We start from the raw sequence: 25408 nt of genomic DNA, 5'->3' as shown, positions 1-25408 counted from the left end.
TGATGGGGGCTTCCATCTTTGAGCGGCGACTTTCTTCACTGCAGTTCGTCCAGCTAGCTGGTCCTCCTGACCCTCTCCGCCAAGTTCAGCTGTGAGTCATCATTTAACGAATGTATACAGAGTTCCAGGGGAAAAGCAACTACTGCCATTTTATAAATACAACATATTGCTTTGGTCCATAAATCCTGGATCTTTGGACAATCCCAGGCAGTGTGAATAAAAGAGACCAAAGTCCCCGGCGGGAAGAATGAGCAGAACGGATCTGGTTTAGCACTGATTTTGTGCCAAATGACTGGCATCAAATAAGCTCTGTGACAGAATATCATATGTTTATATGAGGATTAGGATTCTTTGAAGTTTTTTTTTCCCACACTTTAATCTTTTTGATCCTGAAGAAAATTTTTTACTAAACTCGATATATATAAAACGGTTCTCTACATAAAAGCTTCCCAGAACTCCCTGGATCCTGAAAAAGGAAAAAAAAAGATCCCCTGCTGGTTGTGCCATCCTGATGCTAATTATTACTCATTTGGACCAGTGCATGTGCTGCTGCATAACTCAAGTCTGTTTGCAACTAAGCTCACAAAATGATGATCTCACTTCAGGATTTGTGAATTGGAGCCCTGTGAATAAACTGAATTGAATCAAATTTTACACTGGCTTCATGTTGCTCAGAGAATGAACTTTAAAAAAACTACTTTAAAACAACAACAACAACAAAAAAGTTTATAAATCACTGAATGACATGGCACCAAAATAAAGATCTGTTGTCATTCTATCAACCTTCCAGACCAATCAGGTGTTCTGTTCCAATAATGCTCTGTATCCCCCAAAACCAGAACCAAACATGGAGAATCAGCATTCAGCTTCTACTCACCACAAATCTGGAACAAACTTCCAGAAAACTGCAAAGATGCTGAAACACTGAGTTCCTTTAAATCAAGGCTGAAGGGCCACCTGTTTAGATTTGAATTTGGTTAGTAGTAGTAAGTGGAACATTGATCAATATATTCATAGATTTGCTTGATGAATTTGGTGATGGCATCTGACAAACTTTAATGTTTATTGCATGTTTCATAATTTGATACTGCATTGTGTTTTTATGGTGTAAAGCACTTTGAACTGTCTTGTTACTGAAATGTTCTCTACAAATAAACTTGACTTATGACCTAGGAGTGATTTTTGCCAGTGTCTCCTGGGAATGTTCACCACTATTCCATGTTTCCTCAATTTGTGGATTGAAGCTCTCACTGTGGTTCACTTAGAAATATCCATGCGTTCTTGAAAGTCTTCAGATTGTGTTTTTTGAGATCTTGAGTAGATTTTATGTTGTCAGAGAGGTTCTAGTTAGGTTCCCGATAAAGATACAAGTCCGGCAATTTTCAGACCTGGGTGTAGCTTATGAAATTGAATGCAGCTTTCCAAAAAAATGTGGCTGGTAAAAGTTAATTTATGATTTAACAGTTCAAAAGCAAAAACAGAAGAAATCCGTGATGGATTCAACAAGCGCAGCAGCATTTAACCAGGATGTTTTGTACCACCACTGCCTTTCTTTTTTAACCCTTTTCTGCTCTAGTTAACTCTCTCTGTGCCGTGTGCGCCCAGTGTGGCATCTCTTGCTCTGCATGGACAGCTCCCAGGTCACATGCACATCCACGTGCATCACCTCTGTCGGTGGCTGTGTTTATGAAAAAGAAAGAAGAAAAAAAACTCCCTCTGCTGTCTTACACCGGCAGCACTGCACTGAGGTGAAAGAGGAAGCTCACCTCATTTACCCAGGTCTTAACTCACCCCGGGACGGCAGATACATCCTTGCACGCCGAGGCAGACGCTCTGTGGCCATGGAGACCCGCAGTCCTGGCTCCTGTGGCGGGGAAGATGAGCTGCTGTAAGAGGCAGAGTGGCAACACTAAAGCTCATTATGCCTCCGCTGCTGCACTGCTGGTCCAGAAATGAAACCCGAGCCGCCCTGCTACATACGCGGCTGCCACCTTTGGACACTGCTGGAGAGCAGCAGCAGCAGCAGAGGACAACATGTGTGTCTGTGGGACAGCGCTCTCTGTCTGCTGTCTGTTGTTTTGATGCCACCCACTGTTTGAGAGCTTCGAGCTCGGCGAGCCGGTCGCTTGCTGGGACTCCACACAGCTGCCCCCTCCATTCCTTCTATCCCTCCATCCTCCCCTCCTGCTGACTGTGCTAATAGCCCTCCAGTTGCTCGGCTCCGCTCTTTTTCCCAGCGGACTGACATATGGATTCATACACATCTACTCATAATCATGGTTTAAAGCCCTCTGCATCCCTCCGCTCGATGTGGAAAGATTGTTTGCAGCTCCAGTGATCAAGTGGAAGCCAGTGTTGCGGCGCTATTTTTGGGTCGGGCCACATTTTTACCCTGCCTGCCCCCTGGTATGTGGAGCAGTGCTAGATTGTGTAATGTAGAGCACAGAGCTGGCCGAAATAGAAGGAAATGTCTTAGTGCTTGGTTTGACATCGCATCTGCAAAGCTGTTTACTGCTCCGTCTCCTCCGAGTCTTACCAACATTGAATGTTTCTGTTAGCTTGTGTGTTTTAGAAAGCTCTGCGCCTCTTGAACGTTTCTCACTTACCAGCTGCAAACTTCATATTTTCTCGAATTTTGTGTCGCAGGCCAACAGAAAGTAGCAGATTTTGCTTAATTTTCCTTATAAATAAAAATCTAAAAAACTTGGCATGCTTTCATTTTAAGCCTAGTTTTTTCTGATACCCTGAAATAAAATCCGGTGTCACAATTTCCCTTTAGAAATCATGTAATTAGTAAACAGAATCCATTCCGATTTTCACTGCCTGTTCTGTGCTGGGTGTGATAGAGAATAATACTCTGGTCAGATGAGATCAAAGTGAAACTTTTTGACTACTCACTACTCAGTTTGTAGCTGCAGACTGATAAAACGTGAAAAGCTCAACTGTTTAACCTGCGCAGAGTTAGCTTGGAAGGTAAAATGACACTTTACGTACCCGCTTTCATTTGAAGAGACCTGAAATTACCCCCGTCATCTGTCTCGTCCTCTCCCGCCCCCACAACCAGCAGACAGACATTAAAATGCATAAAAAATTAAGGCTGTTTACTTGGACTCTAATGAGAGGAGGCTTAGGTAGTCTAGTTTAATTAGTATGATTGGCTCCACGGGGACCACCCGGGCAGGGGCATAACAACCGATTCACTCGGAGCTCACAGGACCGTTTCATTCTGTCTGAACGTCGCAAGCCGATGTCAGGGGAGATTGGACTGCGGAGATGTGTTACTTTCACTGAGCCCAGGTTGGAAGGCAGCACTGCAGTTAAATGCACTGAAGCAGACCATTACATAAGCGCCACTGCAAGGTCAGACATCTGTGTCCCCCTCACTGTCTGTCTCTTTCTGTTTAAGTCACAATCACGCAGCGTTGGTGTTAAGGCTCCTGCCACACTTTCAACAACCAGATGGCTGTAATTTTGCTTTGCTTTTGCTGTCTGTTCAGGCGTTCTCTTGCTGTTTCTTGCCTCTTATTGTTTCTCTCCTCTTTAAGTTTAACGTGTCCACGTGAGTGGCTGACGGCGACATTGGGGCCTGCGTGTTTGTATCAGTTCCCCAGCGTAGGAGCAGTTTCCTTTTATACTCAAGTGCATGGGAAGAAGTACAAAGAAGAGGTCGAAAGTGTGGCTGCACTTCAATAAAGAGTCTAGTTTGTCCTCTTTGATGCTATGCTGCAACACACTCGAGCTACAAAGAAGCGGCACGCTCGCCTCGGAGAGCGAAAGCAAAAGACGAAAAGGTTTTCTCGAACACAGCACATCATCGGAGCCGCAGAAACAACATCCGTGCTTTATTTGGTAAAAAACTTTGGTTGCATTAGGTGCTAAATACAAGGTGGTCAAGATGAATTTAAGATTTCATCACAATATTTTGTGTTATTTTGATAGCATCAAAAGTGACGATAAAAAAAGCAAATACTAGTCTTTGAAACCAGACCAATTTCAAAAGTCTTCAGGACAAACAAACAAAAGTGTGATTCTTACCACTAAACTGCCCACAGTAACTGCTTTTAATCATTTTCTCAAATGTATTGCTATTTATTGATTCTGTAGTTTTCTCCAGTGGAGAAAACTGCAAAAAAAAAAAGACAATACAGTCAGTTTTTGTAGGCTTCAAACACTAATTCGAATTCATATTTGTCACTGTAAATCAAAATTCTTACCATAATAATGATAAATGCCCATTTCTACCATCAAATCAACATTATAGTGAGAATGGACAATGTTCTTTTACTAAATGAATCCTAGCCTGGTCTGCATATTAACAAACTTAACCTCTGACCTGTTTGTGATGGAAAGTAGAGGAATTTCTTTTACAAAATTAGAGGCTTTAAAAGACACACGAGCACCAAAATATTCCTTTATTAGCTTATGGATTCCTACTTTTTTTTTTAACAGCATTCACTCATCCATCTCTGCTTTTGTTCTGCTGGATAAAACGGTATGATTTGACACACCAAACATTTTTTCCCCCCAGGGTGTTTCTGTACTCTTGCCCAGTTGAAACTTCACCAAATGTATCTCTTTCCAGGGCTCGTCGTTTTGTTCAAAGGTGTGCGATATTAGGGCAATCAGCTGCCACAAAGCCGGGCTTTGCCGTGCTGTGGGCTAACTCCACTCCTGTGATTGACTATTTCTCTCCACAATCGAAAGCCATGAGGTCTTTAATAGCAAAGGATTACTGTGCCAAATAGTTTCATTACACACAGAACGGGTGAGCACAGGTTTTAAAAAGGGAGAGCCCCAGCTTAAGCACAGAGAATGGAAGAAATGACACAGTTGCACACGCAAACACAGCATTCAAGCTCATTTATGGTCAAATAACAGAACGAAACAAACTGAAAATTAAAGAGTTATGGTGGAGACCTAGTAGAAATTCGCTTACTTTGGGCACCTGAAACTTTTTTTTTTTTTCAAAAGAGATCATTCATTGTCAAATACTGTGAATTGGATTAACACATTTTATCACATCACAGCCACACAACAAAACAAACAAAGCAAACTGTTGGTAACCCTGAAAGCATCATCCTTGTTGTGATCAACTAGTGTCAGCATCATCCTGTGGATGTGCTGTTCCTCAGCAGCTAATCAGAATTGATCGGAAAGTGGTTGAAGCTAAAAAGGAAAATGTGTCCTTTGTTGGAGATTCACCAACACAAACCGTTAGCATGCAGCCAGRGCTACAAGGACATGTTTTTGAATGGCTTAGTCAAAGTACAGCCATACATCTAACTGAGAATGTGAGAAAAAAGTGGGAACGTGATCCTTAACCTGTTTTGTAAAAAAAAAAGAAAAACAAAATGTCAGCGTCTAGATATTTAAAGCTAGTAGAGAAGAATTTGCTGAATACAAAAACCTGGAGCTTTTTCTTTCACTTCACACGTATCCATAAAATACTGTTAATCTATCAAACAAAATTAGATGGAAATAAATTGAATGTGTGGTTGTAATGTGAATATTCAATTTGTATAAATACTTTTTCTAGGCGCCATATGTGGCCTATTTAATTTAGGTTGTTGATACAACTGAACCGGTACTGTATCTGCGCAGTAGCTGTATCTGCGCAGTAGCTGAAAAAGAAACAACCTTTGTCCTGGTTTGTCAGCAGGTGTCTCTACTCCTGCGTGAATCTCTTTAGAGGCCAGCTTGTTTTCATTGACTCTCTGACATACTACAGATCAGACTCTTACAGCATCGCTGACTTTGTGGAGCATTTCCATCTTTCTGCTAATTTACTCGTTTGGTTGTTTCCAGTTTCTTCATCATCCCTCGCCTTCGTTACAGCATCCTGTTCCCTGTGTGACCTTTGCGGCTCGCAGACCGAATCCGAACACCAACAGACACACGGAAATATTAATTCGAATGATTGACAAGCAACCAGCTCTGTTAATCGAGTTATGCTTATTCTGATTAGGCTTCTTAATGTGAGTAAGATAACCTGGTTAAGGTGTTTACACGACGGTCGCAATAATATGCGTATTGCATTAGTCTGGTTCTAATTGAATTAGGCTCGTGCATGTAAATGCTCTTTCTCTCTTGGTTTGGCTCCTTTCCAAGCCTCCATGTTTTTTTGTTTTTTATTATTATTTATGTGAGAGGAAATCACAGGGTATACTGTAGGCCTCGGTTGATCAGAGGAGAGGTGAGACACGGCCATGTGTGCAGCAGTTCACACGAAAGCCACCTGGCTCTCTCCGGCTCTGATTTATGCCTTTGATAACAACCCAGAGAAGCTTTCAACAACAACAAAGTGGCACAGAGAGACGACAACAATGGGGCAGTTGTCAGTCTGGAGATGAAAAGATGTCTTACAAGCCGACTCTGGTCTTTTGTAACTTTGATAAATATTTTCTGTCCTTTTGTTTTCCTTCATTTGTCTCCTTGTGTTTCTCTATATTTAACAGGGGTTATTGGTGAAGGGGGGGAAAAAAATGTGAAGTGGAGTCAGTTTCCCCGTCTCTGACAGTCTGCCTCCCTCATCCTGTGAGGAGACGGCAGTGTGCTTCACTGCCTCGGCTGTGACTTATCAACAGACTTATTTCCGCTGGCTTGTCCTGCTTAGTGTCATACAGTGCCTAGAAAGAAAAAAAAAGAAAAAAATAGCGAAAAAAAGCCATTCGCCTGATGTTTGACATATATTCACTCTCAAATTCAGCATTAAAATCTGTCACTTCTTTCTGTGCTTGGGTTTGGTAACTTTTAAAAGGTAAACCTTGTGCAGAGGGAGAATTGTTCCCAGTGTCACTGATCTGTTAAACAGTTGGCACAATATGTAGTAAAACCCATCAATAATTTAGCTGCAGTCCAGTAATTCAAATGTAACAAAGAATATGGAAATGCATTTTTTTGGAAATATTCTTCTTTGACTGCATTTTGTTTATAAATTATCTGAAAATGTGAAACAAACTCAATTTTTAGATTTTAGCACAGTTTAAGTAATGCAGTTTCTTTAAGGCTAGCCTTCATACAAAGTCACCCCAGCTCTTCAAAATAAGAGAACTTCCTTTTTCCATTCAGGAACTCAACACTAACTGGTGTTAATGTATTTTCACAGTTTTTACTTAAATGTTGCTTATTAAAAAATGAGCAAATCACACCATTTAATAGGAGCCATTTTGAAAAAGATCTACATGTTAAATGCTGATGTTGATACATTAGGCCTGATGATAGATATTTGAATTAACTACACAATCTGCAACAAACTTGTCAACATATCTGTAAGTAAGTAGTCATGAATTACTTACCAAAATATCTGGATAATATTAAAAAGTGAAGTGTAAATTACAAATGTGCTTCAGTTAGATTTATTTTATAGGTTTTGTTGAGGGTGCTAATAGACAGGGCATCAAGAATTATATGGACAAGCATTTTCAAACATAGAATTTTTTTTTATCTTCTCGAAATGCCTTTTATAATTTAACCTGGTCTTGTTTTCTGACATTCTGTCAAAAAAGGATCTGAGCACCTGTGTCCGGGCCAGCGTGTCTCATTATCCTCCATCTTTGCCCACTTGTCCCCTCTCATCTTCCGTTTCTTCTCGTCCTACTTGCTCTTCTCTGTTCATCTGTGTCACTCCTTCTGTCTTGCCCCTGCGATCGACTGTAGCCTCGGGCTCAAAGGCTTGTTCACCAGCCTCTTTTCTAAAAACAGCCTGCTGCATTAAGCAGCTTTGCTCAAAATGCTGGCTTTCCAGCACGTCAACTGTTTTTAAGACCAGTCCAAAACCAAACATAATGAGCCTGTTTGAGGGCTCTCTCTACTATAAGCTCTTTTTAACTTGTAGGATTTTTTTTACTTATGTCTAGTAGCCAAAATTGAATCAGAAAACGATAGGACAGTTTGCAACTTATTGTACTTCAATGGCTTTTTTCCCCTCTTTGTGTTACAAATTCACGGCCATCTTGAGCATTTTGATCTATATGGCCTCTGTAGACATGTCTCCTGTCCCTGGGCTTGTCCTGTGCATTAGACAGTTGACAGTCTCCTTATAGCAGAAATGAGGGGAGTGCTCTGTGACTGATGGAGCTCCTTTGTCACTGACAGGGGAGCCGCTGCTGGCAGTTTGGGGCCAAAGAACAGTACAGATTACATTAACATCAGTCAAGCTGTTGTCAGACTAGTAGGACATAAATAGGACCTTATTGATGCATAATGCAACAACTTTTCAACTTGACGTTTTCTCAGTAATAGAATGAGAGAGTGAGTCTGTGGCTAAAATGGCAATATGCCAGAAAGGATTTGCAGATAAGTACCTATATATATATATATATATAGAGAGAGAGAGAGAGAGAGAGACAGAGACAGAGAGAGAGAGAGAGATGTACATCTCTGGAAAAAATTAAGAGACCACTTAGAATCATCAGTTTCTTAGATTTTACTTTTTATAGGTGTAAGTGTGAGTGAAATGAACATTGTTCTTTTATTTTATGAACTACTGACAACGTGTCTCCAAAAATCCACACAAAAATTTAGTATTTATTTAATGGTCAAAATAATGAAAAAGATGCAGAGCTTTCAGACCTCAAATAATACAAAGAAAACAAGTTCATGTTCATTTACAAACAACAATACTAATGTTTTAACTCAGGAAGAGTTCAAAAGTCAATATCTGGTGTAATAACCATGAGGTTTTCAATGGGGTTCAGTGCAGTGGTATTTTTTTTTCCAGAGCTACAAATCTATGCATATATATATATATATAACACCGTCTATGCCTACATAAACACCGTACATAAACCGTACATAAACATCAGGAGACCATTTGTATGGGAATGGCAGTGGTTGAGTTCGAGAGTTTGTTTGCAGGAGTTAACAAAATAATCAAAACTATGTGTGCAGGAAATGGCATTTGGCAATTTTGTTGTCAAAAAGCCATCTTGCAAACGTATTTTCTAATATTACCGTACCAGTTGTTATTAATTTGACCAGCTCACCACCACGTTTTCTCTACTTCGCTGAATATCATTTTGCTCTTAAAGTGCTTTGACAGCTTTGTAATGGAGAAAACAAAGCTTTTGACCTAGTCTGGCACAAGGAAAAAAAGAAAAAAGAAAGAAATCCAGGGAAGCCTTGACACAAAAATTGCACTGTGCTGTTTGATCATTACTGACATTGCCCCTACTGTGTCTCTCCTCCTTCTTCAGTACAGTCAGGTTCACAGAGACTCTGAAAATACAGGTGCAGGTGGAGAAAGAACTGGTTTGCCCCCTTAGAAAAATACCACTTTCCAGCCTTAAAGGGCCAGTGTGTTTTATGTGCTGTCATGAAAATTGACTCTTATGCGCTTTGACATGGAAATCCGTTTTTTAAGCAGCTGGAAATTTATTATACCCTTGAAAAGGATATAGTGCCTTGTAAAAATATTCATACATCTTGAACTTTTTCACCTTTTGTCACTTTACAACCACAAGCTGTTAAGAGATTTTACTGGGATTTTACGTGATAAGGGAAAAATACTCATGGCTTTCGGCATTTTCTCCAAGTGGCATACGTTTGTATTCAGCTTCTTTTTTTTCTGATATTTTTGAACAAAATCTGGTGTAACCAACTACCTTTGTCTTTTTGGAGAATAGAGTCTACCTGTCAGTAGTTTATTCATACTAAACAAAAGGCCTCAGAGCTTTTTTTTTTTAGAGAACATTGGTGAAAAAAGACTATCATGAAGACGAAGGAACACAGCAGACAGATCAAGGAGAATGTCGTGCAGATTTAAAGCAGACTTGGGTTAAAAATATCTCGGATCAGTGTTCAGCTCATGTCTAAGAAAAACTATAAAATTCCAAAGCAATAGCCGTCTACCTGATTTAACAGACTGGGAACCCAAGATAACTTTGGAGGAGAAATCTGTTGACAGAACAACTGTTAGCTATACAATCCACAATTGTGGTCTTTATGAAAGAATATTAAAATTGGTGAATATTTCAGGAAATCGGATCAAAGTCCTGCTTGACATGTAGCAAGCACTTGGAGCAAGGTTTGAGGTTGCAGCGTAAAGTGTAAAAAAGCTAAGGTATTCTGAATAGTATTGCAAGGCACTGTTTACATGGCCACAGAAAAAGCTTTTTTGTGAAGGAATCAGTTTATTGGTGTCTTTGTGGACAAACCTAATTCATTTGCTTCAAAAGTCTGGGAATTTTCTGACCGTCCTCGTCTTTCTTTGCTCTCTAATCTTTCTTCCTTTCCGTGTGCACTCCTGAGGAAGCTCTGAGTTTGCGTGCTGCAGGCTCCAGGACTGGGGGAGGCTGGGGGGGTAGGGGGAAAGGGAGGGAGCTGAGGACAGTTCCCCGGAGTCCGGACACCAAGGCCCCCGGGCCTCCGCAGCTCATAAACAGATGTGTCCTTGTCCCCAGCCAAGCGCAGCCACTCATGGCAAAGCAGGGGCCCAATAATTGTGAAGAATTGAAAGCTAAATATTGGCTTTATCTCCTCAGTAATAAAAGGGCCATGAAATTGATTTAATGCTGCAGCGCTTCTCTTGGGTGGCTTCTTACAGCGCGAGTGCAAAACAATGAGCAGCAGCCATCTATTAATTAACCCACCTAATCCTGCAAAGTTAATCTCTCACCACAACTTTGCCCGCAACTAACTTCCGAGCCACTGGGTCTATTGGGGGTGTCATGACAATGGCAGCGAGGAGAAGATAGATTCAGCACTTAGGAAAAAAGGAGGATGGGGTGAGGGGGTGGAGAGTCGGTGCGCGCCGCTCCGCAGAGCAACCTTGGGGGACGCTGTTGTTCGGATGTGAGGGTGCATGGCCAACGTTGGTACAGTGACAAAGTTAAAAACGGGCGTCGTTTGAGCGGGGGATTTTTATTAAGCAGCAGCAGCACAAAGACGACTGACTTCAGTCGCCGTCTTCTTGGCTTTCGTCCACACCGTTGCTGCTGTCGCCAGTTTCATATTCGCTCCCGAGCTGTCAGACAGTCGGCAGGGAAAGCGCCGTGTCTTTTGCTTCTTCACCTGCCCGCCGGTCGCAGCACGACAGCGCCTCACACCCAACACGCTCGCTCGCCGACACGTTGTGTCCGCCGAGTTGTGAATTACCCCCTTCTCGGCTGGCTGATGAAAAGCTACGTGTTTTTCTCTTTTGTTGCGGCTCATCTGACCCTGCCCTCTCACCCCCTCCGCCCCTCATCATCTCATTGGTCTTTTTATTTTATTTATTTTGTCTCCGTAAGCCTCTCCTTTTCGAGAGGCGGCGGAACAAAGCAGGCTCAGAAAATAGGTCACCTGCTGGTGCTCCTCTCACCTTCACAGCAATCGAAAAAGTGTATCCTCAAAGGTGTCCGGTACCATTCCGAGAAAAGCCTAAACCGCCGGCCTTCAACCAGAAATGCGTTCTGGCATGGAGAAGAAACCTCCACATTTTACTTTGAAACAAAAAAAAAAAACTATGTAAAAAAAACTCCAACTGCGGGAATTTGGAGATCTTTTTTTTTTTCTTTGCTAGGGAGGAAAAGAAGCTCCTGTGGAGATAATTTTAGGAGGCTGATTAGGCATAGACGGTGTTGAGCCCAGAGTGAGGAATCTCATCACCACTGCTAATGACATGCCATTCCTGTGCTGAGAGAAGAGCGCGAGCCCTGGGCATGGACTAGCCTCTCTCTCAGCCACCTCTAGCAGTTGTGTTCATTAGGGCCAACGATGTAATTACAATTCACAGATCCTGCTTCGGCTTAATTACACTCTGATTATTGGGCTGATATTTGTTGAAATTAACACACCCTCAGAAAGTGGAGTTATATTTGCAAGAAATTAAACCTTATTTCATAAGTGTGTCTTAAACCGACAATTTGGGACTGATTTGTAAACGTGAATATAAACACGCTTTAAAGCCTAGGGAGTGGGGGGAGAAAAAGAGAGAGGTGTTCAATCGAAACGTAAGCTCGCAGATGTAAACATGTGAGTGACGGATCATCCAACAGATGCCTCCGTCTGATAGTTGGAAGTGTTTTTTTCTCGCGCTCTCTGTATCGTCCACCCGAATAGCCTCAAAAGAAAGCAAAAAAGCGTGGAATGAATTACCCTGGATTATTCTGCATCCATTGAAAGTCGCCATAATTGGGAGCGCTCGAAATAAAATTCACCAATTGTCCCCGGAGGTGGGGCTATTATGGCCGTGTCTGTGCAGCTCAGAAGTGTCTATAGACTTTTATGTGAACAATGTGACATAAACAGCCTCAGAGTCAAATTATTACACAACTGTGATCAGGGACTGAAGTCAGTTTGCTCACAGTTTTCTGCTACAAAGCATTAATTTACCCTTTTAGGGGGGGAATGTAGCTGAATCTAAAACATGAAAAGATTTTTAAAAAAAAAAGAAAGAAATACAGTACATTAAATAGGTATTTTCCCCTAACAGGTTTCTGTTGTTTTTACATTTCATCCTATTATGAAAACAGATTTTGATATAAAACAAAGATAAAGTGTCTAAATGTAAAACGCTGTTTTGTAAGTTATAATTCCTTTGAATTAAGAACGAAAGCAATTCAAACCAAACTATGCAAAACTTAATGCCATCAAAAGAAACTAACCGACAGTAAGTCTTTTCCATCACTCTGGAGGAATTTTGGCCCMTTTTTCTTTGCAGAATTGTCTGAATTAAGCCAACATGGAGACTGTTGACGATTCTGACTCAGCACTTCACTCAGATTCTATTTTGGACTTTGACTAGGCAACTCCAAAATGTATCTTTTGTGGAGGTTTCAGCCATCCAGAGGTGAATATAAGGTCAGAAACTGATGGGTGCATATTCTTCTTCAGGATTTTCTGGAAGAGAACAAAACCCCTGGTGCTGTCAATTATGGCAAGTCTTCCAGGTACCGAAGCACTAATTCAAGCTCTGACCATCACAATACAACCACCATGGTTCAGTGTCAGTGTGATTTTCGTCAGATGTAACAAGACTCACACCTTCAAAAAAAATTCACATTTGTCCCCATCAGTTGACAAATTATTCTCCAAAGTTACTGGTGTTCATTAGGATGTTTTTTTTTTTATGTGAGACAGACATTACTGATTACAGTAGCATGGAACTGGATGTATTTGTGACCAATCAACATGAACCCTCACCTTAACTCAGGCAAGTACTGTAGTTTGGATCTTGTTCTGGTTTCTTATGACTTCCAGGCTGATAATCGATGTTCTCGTCACTTTTCCACGTTTCTCCGTTTATGAATAATGCCTCTACATGTGGTTAGTTGAAAACCCCCAGACTTAAAACAATATTGAGGTCTTTTAGCCTACATATTGTTTAGCATGTAGGCTAAACAATATGTTTAGGTTGCTCAGGTTATTCTTGTGTGATTTGAATTGCTCGACAACATAAAAAATTTAAGTACTTAAGTATATAAAAGAAGAAATCTTTCAGGCTATTGCTAACTAGCTGATAATTTACTCTTGCTAGCTAGATAGATAACTCTTCCATCTATCATTGCTAAGTGCAAATTTATCAGCAGTTGTCTGGACAAAGTTTGTCAATCACCTGTCTTACCTGCTGAAGAATTTTATTTCAGCAAAGTTGTTGCTCTCGAGGGAAATACAGCTGAAAAGATGCAGATCCAGCTATGATGCATCAGATGCAGCTATGATGACAAATAAGGGAAATTATTCAAAAGGAATGGCATTTAATGTTTTCATAATTATATTTTCATATGTACATGTATAGGTGATTATAATGTACATTTCTGTCATTACACGGGTCTTAAATTTCATTCATAATGGTCTTTAAAAGTCTTAAATATGAGTTGGTGAAACCTGCAGAAGCCCTGTCCAAAGAGTGCCAGAACCCCTATAGAGCAGGTGATCCATTAAAACCCCCTCCTGTTTTCACACACCGGGGCTCTGGATGTCACTCCGGACTCCGCAGGTGTCTGCTGGTAGCCGTCGCCCCGACATGAACCCCCCCGGGCGGCTCTGAGGGCTGTGTAGCCTGATCCCATGGCTCAACGTTGGCATCAACGTTGTCCCGTCGCTCATCCCATGTGCAGGAAGTGATGCGCGCGTTTGTATGTGTGTGTCTGTGCCCGCAGGCTTCCCAGCGACGGCATACGGACCGGTGGCGGCGGCGGCGGTAGCAGCAGCGCGTGGCTCAGGTAGGGGGGCCCGTGGAAGAGGCGGCTACTTGGCGTACCCACAGAGCACAGGGCCAGGTAAACGCTCTGTCCATGTTCTGTGTGGCTGCTGCTCTCTTCAACTTCTCCTGCTCTGCTTCTCCCCATAGACATAGTCCTCTAAAACCTTAACACAAATAGCAACGACATGTAGCTTAGACTAATTCCTAGCTTGACATGTACATTAAAACAATGCAATTTGCTTAAAAGAATAACCTGCAATTTAATTTGGGGTTTGCAAAAAAACGTTTTTTTTTAAATCAGCCACAACAGAGCAAGTCTTGTACTAAATGTTCCCAGATAATTAGATTTCTAAAAGTAATAGATATTTTTTGTCGTTTTAATTTGGCTCGGTTGATGAAATTACAAGCAATACTTGAAAAAAATTAAAATAAATAATAAAATATATGATGTGATCTAAACTTATTCTTTGAACAGCTTTGATTGTAAAAATGTTACAAATTGACCGTAAGACAAAAGTATTATAGCTTCTGTCTTTGCAAGTAAATATGGTAGATATGTTTTTATCATTTGGCATCATTTTATCATTTAATTTACCATAGTTATAGTTCGAGTTATAGTTCATCATCATGGTGCACATTGTTTCACTGTATTGGTGGATTGTCTCCATAAAGGTTAAAGCTTTGAGGAAATACAATATCAGACAAGTCAGTCATTCTACTTCTTTTTCCATCGTCTCCTTTGTAATCATTCTTTTTATATGAGATGAATCCATATTTTAGAGTCGATATTTGCAAAAAATACTCAAACGTTTTGACAATACAACCACAAGTGTCAACTTGTTTTGTCGGAGTTTGTTGTAATAGACCAACACGAAGTAATACATAATTGTGAAGTGAAAGAAAAATATTGTCCTGCTAGAAGGTGAACTTCCACTCCACTCTCCATTCTTGTTCAGCCTCTAGCAGGCTTTCTTCCAGGATTGCTCTGTGTGTAGCTTTGTCCACTTTCACATCAGCTACGACAAGCTTTATCCTGAAGAAAGCCGTCCCCACAGCATGTTGCTGCCACCATCGTGTTGAGTCCATGTTCGTGTTGAGCATTGGGATTTTCTCCCTGATGTTACTTAATGCTGGTCTAATACATCAAATCAAGATAGAAGGAAGAAGAAAAAAACATTGACGTTTGTGGTTGCAAAGATGCAAGGCGCTATAATTACTGTCAAAGTTTTACTTCTATCTTAGTGGCTTAGAAGTAAGCGCAGCTGTTTAAACAGAGATTAGGTGCATTTATATTTACTCCAGTAAACCATGCTGTCTGTGCACATCCTGTCACAACAGACAGATTTCTGCAGCAACATTTGGTGCCAAAAACAGGATGCTGGTTTCTTTCCGTCTTAAACAGCATTGATCAGCGTGTCTACTTCATTTAGACATCCTGCTTTTCCCACCCTTACAACTGTAGATCATTCAATAGCTGTCAATAATGGCTTCCCCTGACTGAACACACAGCCTGCTGCCTTTAGAAGAGGGGGTGTCTTCACTAATCAGCCATACCATTAGGAACTTGCTGTGTTTTAATTGTTACTCAGATCCCACCTGGTTTGTGCAGTAGCTCAAAAAAAAGTCAGCAGATAACCTGTTTAACATCGTGCGATGTGAAATGAACTCCCTTAAACACGGAGAGCGACAGCAGTAGCAGCAGCGTATGAAAACTACACGTCTGCAAATTCCCACTCTTGTCCCACTTCGAATTTAATTCAAATCAACAAAGGGAACGTCGGAGGCCAATCAGGTGCTATTTCTTTTGCGTCGGGTGGTTTGATTTAGCATTTTCAAAACAAACAATTTGGCCTGACAATCGCTGCGAGCATTACTAAGAAGCAGGAATGTTGATTTGGGGTTAGCAGCAGCCGCGAACCAGGAGGCTTGATGGCAGCCATTATGTACAGTTTAATTCTGACAGCTGCAAATGGAAGGAAGACAAGTAAATGATTATGAACAGAGGCTGAGAGGTGGCGCGCTAGAGGGGAAAACAGTGACATCATGGGCCTTTTTTTTTTTTAGAGCGCTTAAACAGTCGAGGGAATATAAAGAAGGTCCGTCCTTTCTTAGAACGAGGGAAAACTATCTTAAAAAAACAACAATAGCTGCACCAGAATGAGAGATTTAAGATAATCAACATACAACTTATGTTTTTAACTTTTTTTGGCCAAAATTGATTTATTATGCTGCGTTGTAGCCTTTGTGATGAGGCTGAAGGATTCATGCGTGAAACTCTCAGCACTCCATACAGACACAAACCAACAGGAGGACTCAGATTGCTCAGGCTTGACCGTCCTACRTTTGTGCCATCTGGGGAAATGTGGCTGCATCTCTCCGTCCCATCTTACGGTTTCATTTGCAGCGGTCGGCCTAGTGTTGGCTAAGGAATGGCAATTCTCCTAGTCTCTTTTTTTTTTTTTGCTAAATTTTCTAATTTTTTTGGCCAAACAAGAGTTTTTTTCTGTTGTTGGTGGAAAAATAGGGTCCTTTTTAAAAGTGGGGATTCTTTGTGCTTTGACTCCACCTACAGTTCCCACAGAGCACCACAGGTTGTATATATACATATGTTTGTCTACATTGAGCCGGTTTGACAGAAGCAGAGTCTATGCGGTGTCAGCTGTTAAGTCACAAGAAGTCCAGGAAGAGGCATCCTCACCCATAAATAAGGATTTTTCTTGGGTGTATGCAAATATGACAATGACCCTTTTTGTGCAGCGTTTTTGTGTGCAGTGATGCTTGTCTGCATATTGTCGGCGATTCGCACAGATTGTCATTGGCATGTGGGACACATTTTCCGTCGCTGAGAGAGGGCACTTGCTCCACTTCCAGTGTTCAACAGACAAAAATGACAGCTGCTCACTTCCCCTCTCTGTGACAGACATGGCCGATGACAAGGTGTATTTTGGATGTCTCTCTGTGTCCTGCTTCTTGCAGAAAACACACCCCTGAACACTACCGCAGTGGTGTAAAACACCCAACAGCCACTAAAAGATGTGGCTCTTGCTGCATTTTCTATTAGATCCTATTGCTCACTTCTGTCTTTGATTAATTTGCTCCTTCTATCAACACCCAATGTGCCTCTTGCATACTTATGCAGTCCCTTGCCAAAAGTAATAACACCCTGTTGGCCTGGGATTTAGTGTAGTGGACCAACACAAAGCGGTGCAGAATCAGAAAATGGAAGTAACATTATTTTAAAATGATTAAAATCTGAAAAGTGCTCAGATGAGGCCAGAATTGTTGCATATTTTCAAAATGATATAAAGCTAACACCTCGCATGACTTCGAACTGACTATCCTCGCAGTGAAACGTATTGGTGGCAGCATCATCCTGTGTGGATGCATTTCTTCAGCAGGAAACGTGAAGCTGCTGTGGAGGCGGATTTTAAAAATCAACAGGTGTGAAGTAGGCAAAAAATGAAAACAAAATGACTACAAGTTTAGTGTCTATAAGAGGAGCGGGAACGAAAAAACACATTCCCTGAACTTTAGTAGAACCCTAAACTGCTCCTTCTCATGCTATCAAACTCAATTGATCACAGAATCACTCATTTCTAGTCTGTATACACAACAAACAGGCAGCTTATAAAACAGAATGAAGAAACACTGGTTGAAATGTATCCCAAAAGTTTCACAGCTAACTGAGGCTAACTGTGTTTATACATAATATTAACTACGGGTGGCTGAAGTCAGATACATCCCACAATTTTCAGACTTTCATTTGTGAAGTATGTAGAAACTCATGTATTATTTTTCTTTCATTTCACAATTCTGCAACATTTTTATGGTACCCTTTCTTATAAAATACTAATAAAATACATTAAAGTTTGGTTCTATAAGGTGACCAAATGTAAAACTGATACAGGGGAAATAACAGTTTAAGACACAAAAATAGGTGCATGAGCTAGTACATTGAAAGTGTGTTGGTGAGAAAGACATGTTTTGTTTTATGAAACCCAAATGTGAGGCGTTTGTGTAACTATTGAGGCCTTAGTCTTGGTTTAAAGAGGCGTTTTGCTGCCCTGATCTCCACCGTGTAGCACCATGTAGCTTGTTGCACAGCATGGTCTGGTCCCGGAGCACTTTTTGTAGGCTTGTTTCAGAGGCTGTAGCTTTAGGCGGGAGGGAGATCACAGAGATCTGGCTACAGCGCAGAGTTTACCATTGCCTGGAGCTAGAGAGGAGCCAACTCCGTACTCTGCTGTGTAATCTGCTGTTGCCGTTTTGAATCTGGTTTGAGCTGCAGCGAGGCCCCACTGGAAGTCCGATTGGCAAAGTACGGTGGATGGCATGAAATTCTGCAGGGGAAGGCCTGAAGAAGAGGGAATAAGGCAGTTCTAGTGCAGGCAGCAATATGCTGAATTCATGTAGTTCAGCCTCGGGTTCAACGCTAAGAAGTCTAATTTACATAAATCTGTGAACAGCTATGTGATGCCTGCGATATATGGTGAGAAATCATCTAAACCACTCTGCAAGAGCATCCAACTCTTGTAGCCGACCGACATTAACTATCTGATGAAAAGACGGTTTCATATTCTGAAGCTCTCTCTTTATAAAGTCAGTCTATTTGCGATCTTTCAGATAAAAAGTGAGATGCAGATGAATCCTGACACTTCAGAGAACTTCGGAGTTGCCTCAGTTGTCTTCATAGATCCAGAGTTTACCTGTAGCGCACTCAAAACACATTCTGCTGCATTCTGCTGATTTCTTTGTTTCGACTCGGAGTTAGCCGTGGGGGAATTATAAGGTTAAAAAAACAAAAAACGTGTGAATGTGAGAGAATCTTCACATCATTAGAAACCCATTCTAATGATGATTAGATGGCTGCTGCGTATCTTTGTTCTTCTCTCTACTTGTCTTCTACACGCTTCCCCCCACCCCCCCTCCATCGCCCTCCACTGACAGAAAGAAGAAAACTTATGTGACAGACATTTTTAAATTAAGATTAATATCAATTCCCTCCCAACAAGTTCTGTGATGTACGGCCGTGCCCAAGAGGAGAGGAGGAGTGGCTGTGTGCGAAGAACTTAATCAGCCTGCCTCATAGTGAGCGCGGGTCCATTTGTCCCAGATGCTAATCTGTGGAGCTCAGCTCCGAGGCCAGCCGCTCTCTCCCTGTATTTGGTGTGAAGAATCATGAGCAGACATGCCAAGTCCGTCCTGCCTGCTCACGTTTTTGTCTCGAGGCCTAGGGAAACGGTTGACACAACAGGGAGGGCAAAGCGTCCCTTTGCACCCCCCAGCCCCCACCGCAGAGAGCGGTGGCTCTCTCACAGCTGTGGGGAGCAGATGCTCGGAGGTTACAGGCACAGGCCTTCAGGGACGTCAGCGCTTTGCCCTCCAGGGGCCGCACACAAAACACACTCTCCAAAGAAAACTTAGAGAAAGTAATCTTCTGCAGCCCTAATAGTACATGCATGGAATAAAATTAGATCCCTCTCATCAATGGAGGGGCTTTATATTCTGTTTAAAGTAGTTTGGAAATGTGGTAACACTCATCCATCATGGGGGTTAACCCCTTATCGCCTGGATTTATATCCAGTGTCGCAAAGCAATGTCGCGGTGTGTTTGCAGTCACATTTTTTTGTTTGAATTATGCCAAAAATTAACGTAAATTTAGGCATGATATGAATTAGTAGCATTAGAAAGGAGGAAAGCCCATTTATCTGACACTGTGTTGAGACCAGAACACAATTGATGCTAATTTATGGCGCCCAGAAAGGGATGATGTCATATTAATTTAGGCTTTTTTTGATCCATTTCAACTTCTTTTATTTATTTATTTTTCTTCATGCTTGATTGATAGCATAGTAGCGGACAATGTCTGGGATTTAAAAAAAAACTAACTGGATACATAAGTTTGAATTGATTGCTGATTTTCATTGATCAACACAGGTTCAGAAATAAACTTTTAGGCTCAATATATACCTAGATTCCCTCACATAGGTGGGTCATAGCATGCTGGAGAGAAATTATTTGCCTGTTGATTCAGAGAAAATTTGAGCGACGTAGTTTAGCATTTTCCCATTTTTTCTTTCTAAAAGGAGTTATAATGTGTATTTGTGACCTCTGATGTGGCCCATTTCATCAGGCAATGCTAGTTTACTTTACTGATGATAAAACCAGTTCTACTGTGTGGTTGGGATTATGAATCATTTAACTGTGGCCCAAACTGTCACCCTCAGAGAAAAGGAAATTGTCAGTGTGTTCAAAATTGAGCTGTTTAGACACAATAATATTACATATAGTGGATGGAATTGAAGTTGAGAATTAAAAACTCTGTCAACTGCCAAGCATAGTGGTGCAAGTGTCATGCTAAGGGCCCAGTCTGGCCTGGAGGCTGTGCAAAGACGGCACACTCCCTCCACACGTTTCAGCCTCTGCTCTACATCTAGATGGTTGAAACTTTCCCACAGGATAATAATCTCAAACTCACATCAATGGAAAAGATAAAAACAGGCTGACATGAAGAAGCTAGAATGAATGTAACTTCATCTCTACTGAAAATTAATTTGTTTTACATCCTGACCTTTCCCAGAAAAAGCTAACTTTTTAAAGGAACTCCTAGAAAACTTTTTTTTTTAGATTGGCCAAAAAGTTTGTTGATAGATGCACTTTCTCTGTGAGCTGCTGAGGGACATTTGACCAAACTTTTATCTGTGAGCATATGTAAATAAAAAAAATTTCAAATTCTAATAATTTCAAATTTTTGCACCCAAGTCTTGAATTAATAAATACTAAAAGTTATTTAATAATTTTGGCAGGAGAAAAAGATATTAAAACTTTCAAACATTTACAACCATAACAAATGTAAGGAAACTTTTGACTCAAGCTGTGCATCCGAAAGCAAATTACAAATTTGAGAAGTCATTCAAATTACATTTTCCAACATTTGTTAACAAACAGTGCATGGATTAGTATCACTGGCTGTTTAATTTATGTAGATGGTCCTTACATGTCGGCGGTTTCACTGTCAGATTTCACTCCCCGTGACTCAGATTTCTTCCGAGCACTTAAGCCTGACCGGACGCGCTTGGAAAAAAGAACAAAAAAAAAAACAGTCAGCCAAAAGGCCAGCGCTGTCAACTCTAAACCTGCTCGCGATGGAATAATCTGTGCCGACTGTCGATAACTGAGCGCCCTTTCTCAGTCCCAAGTAAACCAGATGCCTCTCAGGTTAAAATCTGCATTCAAAATCATTTAGTGTGGTCTGCACGGGCTTTTCCCCTGCAGGGAAACCAATGTCAGCTGATTCATTTCGCTGCTAAATTGTTTTCTCAGTGTTCACATTTCCTCTTCCCTTCCTGTAACTCTTCAGAATCGTTTCCCAACAGTGGTGTAAGGTAAATATGGATCAGCAGGTCCTTTTTTTTTTTACTTCATTCCTCACTTGAAAGAAACACAAAGAGAATGGAAAAGCAGGCATAAAATTTAAAGTAAAGAAAACAGAGGCCTGAGTATGGGTGAGTTAATCCAAGAAGAAATCATCTGTTAAAATTCATTAGCCAAGCCTCTCTGAACACAAAATGAAAAGACATTAAATATGTATTATTTATGAAATGTCTGTGCTCTCTGAAAAGAGTGTCTAGTGCTGTTAATTACTCAGCCATTCATACAGAAAAGATTATTTCAAATGGAAAGTGAAAGCAAGGCCAGACAGCAAAAGAGCTGTTAGTTTCTTTCACACTATTTTTAAAATTACATTGGTGAAAATGGAGGAGCTAATTATGGTAGCTCTAAAATTCAAAGCTAATTTAAGGAGCCGCGTGTCAGCTTTATTGACATCTTCTGCAGAGCGATGTGGTTTAAGGCCCGCCGAGGAATCTCACTGCTGCCGCGAGGGAGACGGAGGAGTGACTGCATGAACGATTCCTGCTTGATGGCATGAAAATAACTTTTGGTGATAGATTGTTGCGTTCCCCAGGTTCCAGTATTTGTCAACTGAGCAAATAACTGTGCTAGTTATTTATAGAGAGTGCCCTGCGAAAGTATTCACACCACTTAAACATTTTCTTCTTATTATTTTTTTTTAACTGGGATTTTATGTGACAGATAAAAACAAAAGGTTTCTGTTTGACAACTAATACGAAAAGGCGCAAGAAAAGCTTTTACTTTCTCCAGAGCGCCTCCATGTGCAACGGCGATTTATTTTCTCAAACATAGAACAGAAAGGCCAGAAAATACTTTTATTTAAATAGTAACTGCAATGGTAGATTTGAGATAAACCAACTGGCTTTTTTTCCTCCAGTTTAATAATGCTTACTACCGTTGAACTACCTATTTTACAGATTCAAGCATGAGAAGATAAGTACACAATGAAGCAAAAAAGTAAAATAAAAATAGTCTCCAGCAAACATATGCACTTCCATTAAAAAATAAAATAAAATCTGCTGCCGGGTAAGTCTTTTCTGAGCAATTTGGCTCATTCACAGTAAATACATGAGTGAAACATCTAAAAAAAATAATAGGCTATTTCTTCTGGATAAACCTTAGAAATGCTTCAAAACAAGCATATTTATCCCTATTTAGATTTAGCAGTGTCTACAATTGGTATTTAATAATTTTATTTTCCTGCAAATTGTCAAAATAACAAAAAAGATGCAGCGCTTTCAGACCTCAAATAATGCAAAGAAAACGAGTTGATATTYATTTAGAAACAACAACACTAACGTTTTTACAGTAAAATTAGTCAGGAAGAGTTCAGAAATCAATGAAAATAACCATGAAGTTTTCAATGGGGTTTGGTGCAGTGGTCTCTTAATTTTTTGCAGTTCCATTGCAATTTGTTGTAGTGACAATTATTGATTGGGAAAGTGTTGCGTATCACCCACCCTTAGTGGTCTATTATATAAAATGTAAAACAGACTGAAGTTTGAATTTGTATCGTGGTAAAATGTCAAAAACCTGAGTGGGTATAAAAACTTTTACAACAAAATGATCAATAAAATGAGTCATTTTGTTGATCATTAGACGAAAGGTGGCTTCATTTAAGTATTTTGTTAACATTAAGATGGGGGGGTGGGGGGGAAATCCACGTTAATCATTTAGTTTCCTGGCTTCTAAGGAAAGTACACGTTATAGATTTTTCCCACCCTGAAATCTCAAGAGGCTCTGTATTATCATAAGTGTGATCAATTTTATTTTCTAAGTAGGGAGAACAAGAGAAGAAGTACTTTCAAGGTTTGTGATTCCTCCTTAAAGGCAGTCACCTGGCAAAGTGGGAACAAGAGCAGGGCATTTATCCACTTACAGAGTGCCACCCCGATGATGTCAGTAACAGATGACTGCAGGACACTCCCCCCTCCATTGCTTCACAGCCAGTTTTGGTCACTGAGGGCAGGGAGGGAGGGCGGGGGGGATGGAGTGGGTGCAAGGGAGATAATTATCAGTATAAATGAAGCCCCGCAAACGATTCGCACTGCTGGGCCCCCTGATCCAGTCTCCAAGGCAACCTCAACACGCTCATTTGTTTTGTAGATGAGTAATTACATCCAATTAGTGACCAGTGGAAAAAAAAAAAAAAAAGAGTCCAAGAAAGGCCCATTGTTCCGGATAGATTGTGTGAATATTAATAGTGGGACGGTCTGAGGCACATGGCGATATGATCGGTGATACTAATGCAGCTGTGGGCACACTTTGCCCGGTCTCACGCTGCATAACGGATCAGATAACCACTGATGAAAATATATGGCTTTGGAAAATGTGTGCCTGCGTGTTCGTGTCGGAGTCCTACTCTTTTCCCAGCTTTCCCCCCCACCCATCCCCCCGAATGCGGCAAGCATGCCAGCTTCTTACCTGAGCCTCCCACACGTGCAAACAATACAGCAGCACGCCTGCTGCCAGCTCCTCGCGCTTTATTATTTGTTCAAATGTAATATAAAGTCAGAAAACATTTCCTGATGTGACATATGGAAGAAAAACTTTCGCTGTGCAGCGTTCTGTGTCACAGTGTATTGGTTCCTTTAGTTTATGTCACCACCTACAGACACCCGCCTGATATGTGGGATTTGTCAGACAAAATGGCAAAATGTGTCGGCTCGCTGTTCACTATTTTAGGAATCGGTTTTTACGTCGAAGGATTGTTTGTGAGAACTGGAATTTTAAGGATGCGTCGTGGATCTAACGGCATCTTCCATCTGAGTTTTGTAGCTTTAAAACCAGGACATTTTTGAAATCATCTGTAGTTACGAGTTAAGGTGACTTGGAATCAATTCCACAAACCACTTTCAACATGCTGCCGTCAAATTGTGAGGCTCTTGATGTGAATGAAGTAGTGAAGTCGAGGCCAAAAGATTGATTATTGCTTCACCTAATTTATTTTGTGATTCAAGCAATCACGTATATTTCTCTGTTTAATTGTGAGCAAAATAGCATTTTATCTTGATTTTTAGGAGATTTTTAGGAAAATTAGGAATCTGATACAACTCAAATACATAGAAACAACTAAGAAAGAATAAACATATGGGAAAAATGCAATATTAAGCACATAAGCTTAACTGCAATTAAGCATTTTGACTTTGAGAACTCTGCTGCTAAAGCATCTGTGACACAGATCCAGTGCACCTCCAGACGTCGATAACACTCCCTTGTTTATTCATGTTGATCACAAAACTGTTGCTTCTTCAGTTTCTTTCAAATTTAGTAGCAGCATAACAAAATGTTGCTAAATAAGCTAAATAACTTCCTGTCCAGATTCAGTCTGATGGATACACAGTCATGTTCTATTAGAGCTTGAAGTTGATGGTTTCTGCTTATTCACCAGCTTTTTAAAAAGCTGGCCACAGGTTCTATGTGGTTACTTTCCGTATTTTGATCTTTTGAGATAAAGAACAAACTGCATCTGGATTACTGAAAGAAGTAATAGGATGTTCTTGATCCCTCTCTTTATTCAAGCTGGTATTCTTTGACAGAGCTGGCAGTAAGCCCAGTGCCTCAGATGAAAAGTCGCCCCACGCATGGATCATACCAGGTTGCTTCACTGTCGGCATGGCACAGGACATATGGTCTCCCTTTATTTCCCCCCACATAAATGATTTTTCAGATGTCCAACACAATTGGATTAAAGATTCATCAGAGGAAACTGTTTTTTTCTCCAGTTTTCTGCCGCACATCCTTAAACCTCTCGAAGAGTTTCAGTCTCCGTCTGATGCTTTTCTGGGTAAAAGAAGGAGTGTTTTTTTTAACCTTCCTTTTTTGTTGCAGAGCTGTTTTCCCAAAAGCCTTCTCCTCACCCACCAGCTG

At 40.8% G+C, this 25408-nt stretch overlaps 1 protein-coding gene across 4 annotated transcripts in view; it reads left to right on the top strand.

Annotated features, from left to right (window-relative positions):
- The window catches only part of msi2b (musashi RNA-binding protein 2b), a 295829-nt gene that overhangs the window by 253490 nt on the left and 16931 nt on the right, over positions 1-25408 (top strand). For 2 of the 4 annotated variants that reach the window (XM_008427843.2, XM_008427841.2), the window contains exon 11: positions 14082-14144. In XM_008427843.2, coding sequence (XP_008426065.1) covers positions 14082-14144 — 63 coding nt within the window. Of the gene's footprint in view, positions 1-14081; positions 14202-25408 lie in introns of all 4 variants that reach the window. The other 2 variants (XM_008427842.2, XM_008427839.2) reach the window with 1 other exon arrangement.

The sequence above is a fragment of the Poecilia reticulata genome, linkage group LG14 (assembly GCF_000633615.1).
Source record: "Poecilia reticulata strain Guanapo linkage group LG14, Guppy_female_1.0+MT, whole genome shotgun sequence".
NCBI classification, from domain to species: Eukaryota; Metazoa; Chordata; class Actinopteri; order Cyprinodontiformes; family Poeciliidae; genus Poecilia; species Poecilia reticulata.
The sequence above is the reverse complement of the archived record's forward strand: the minus strand, read 5'-3'. Positions and strand labels throughout refer to the sequence as shown.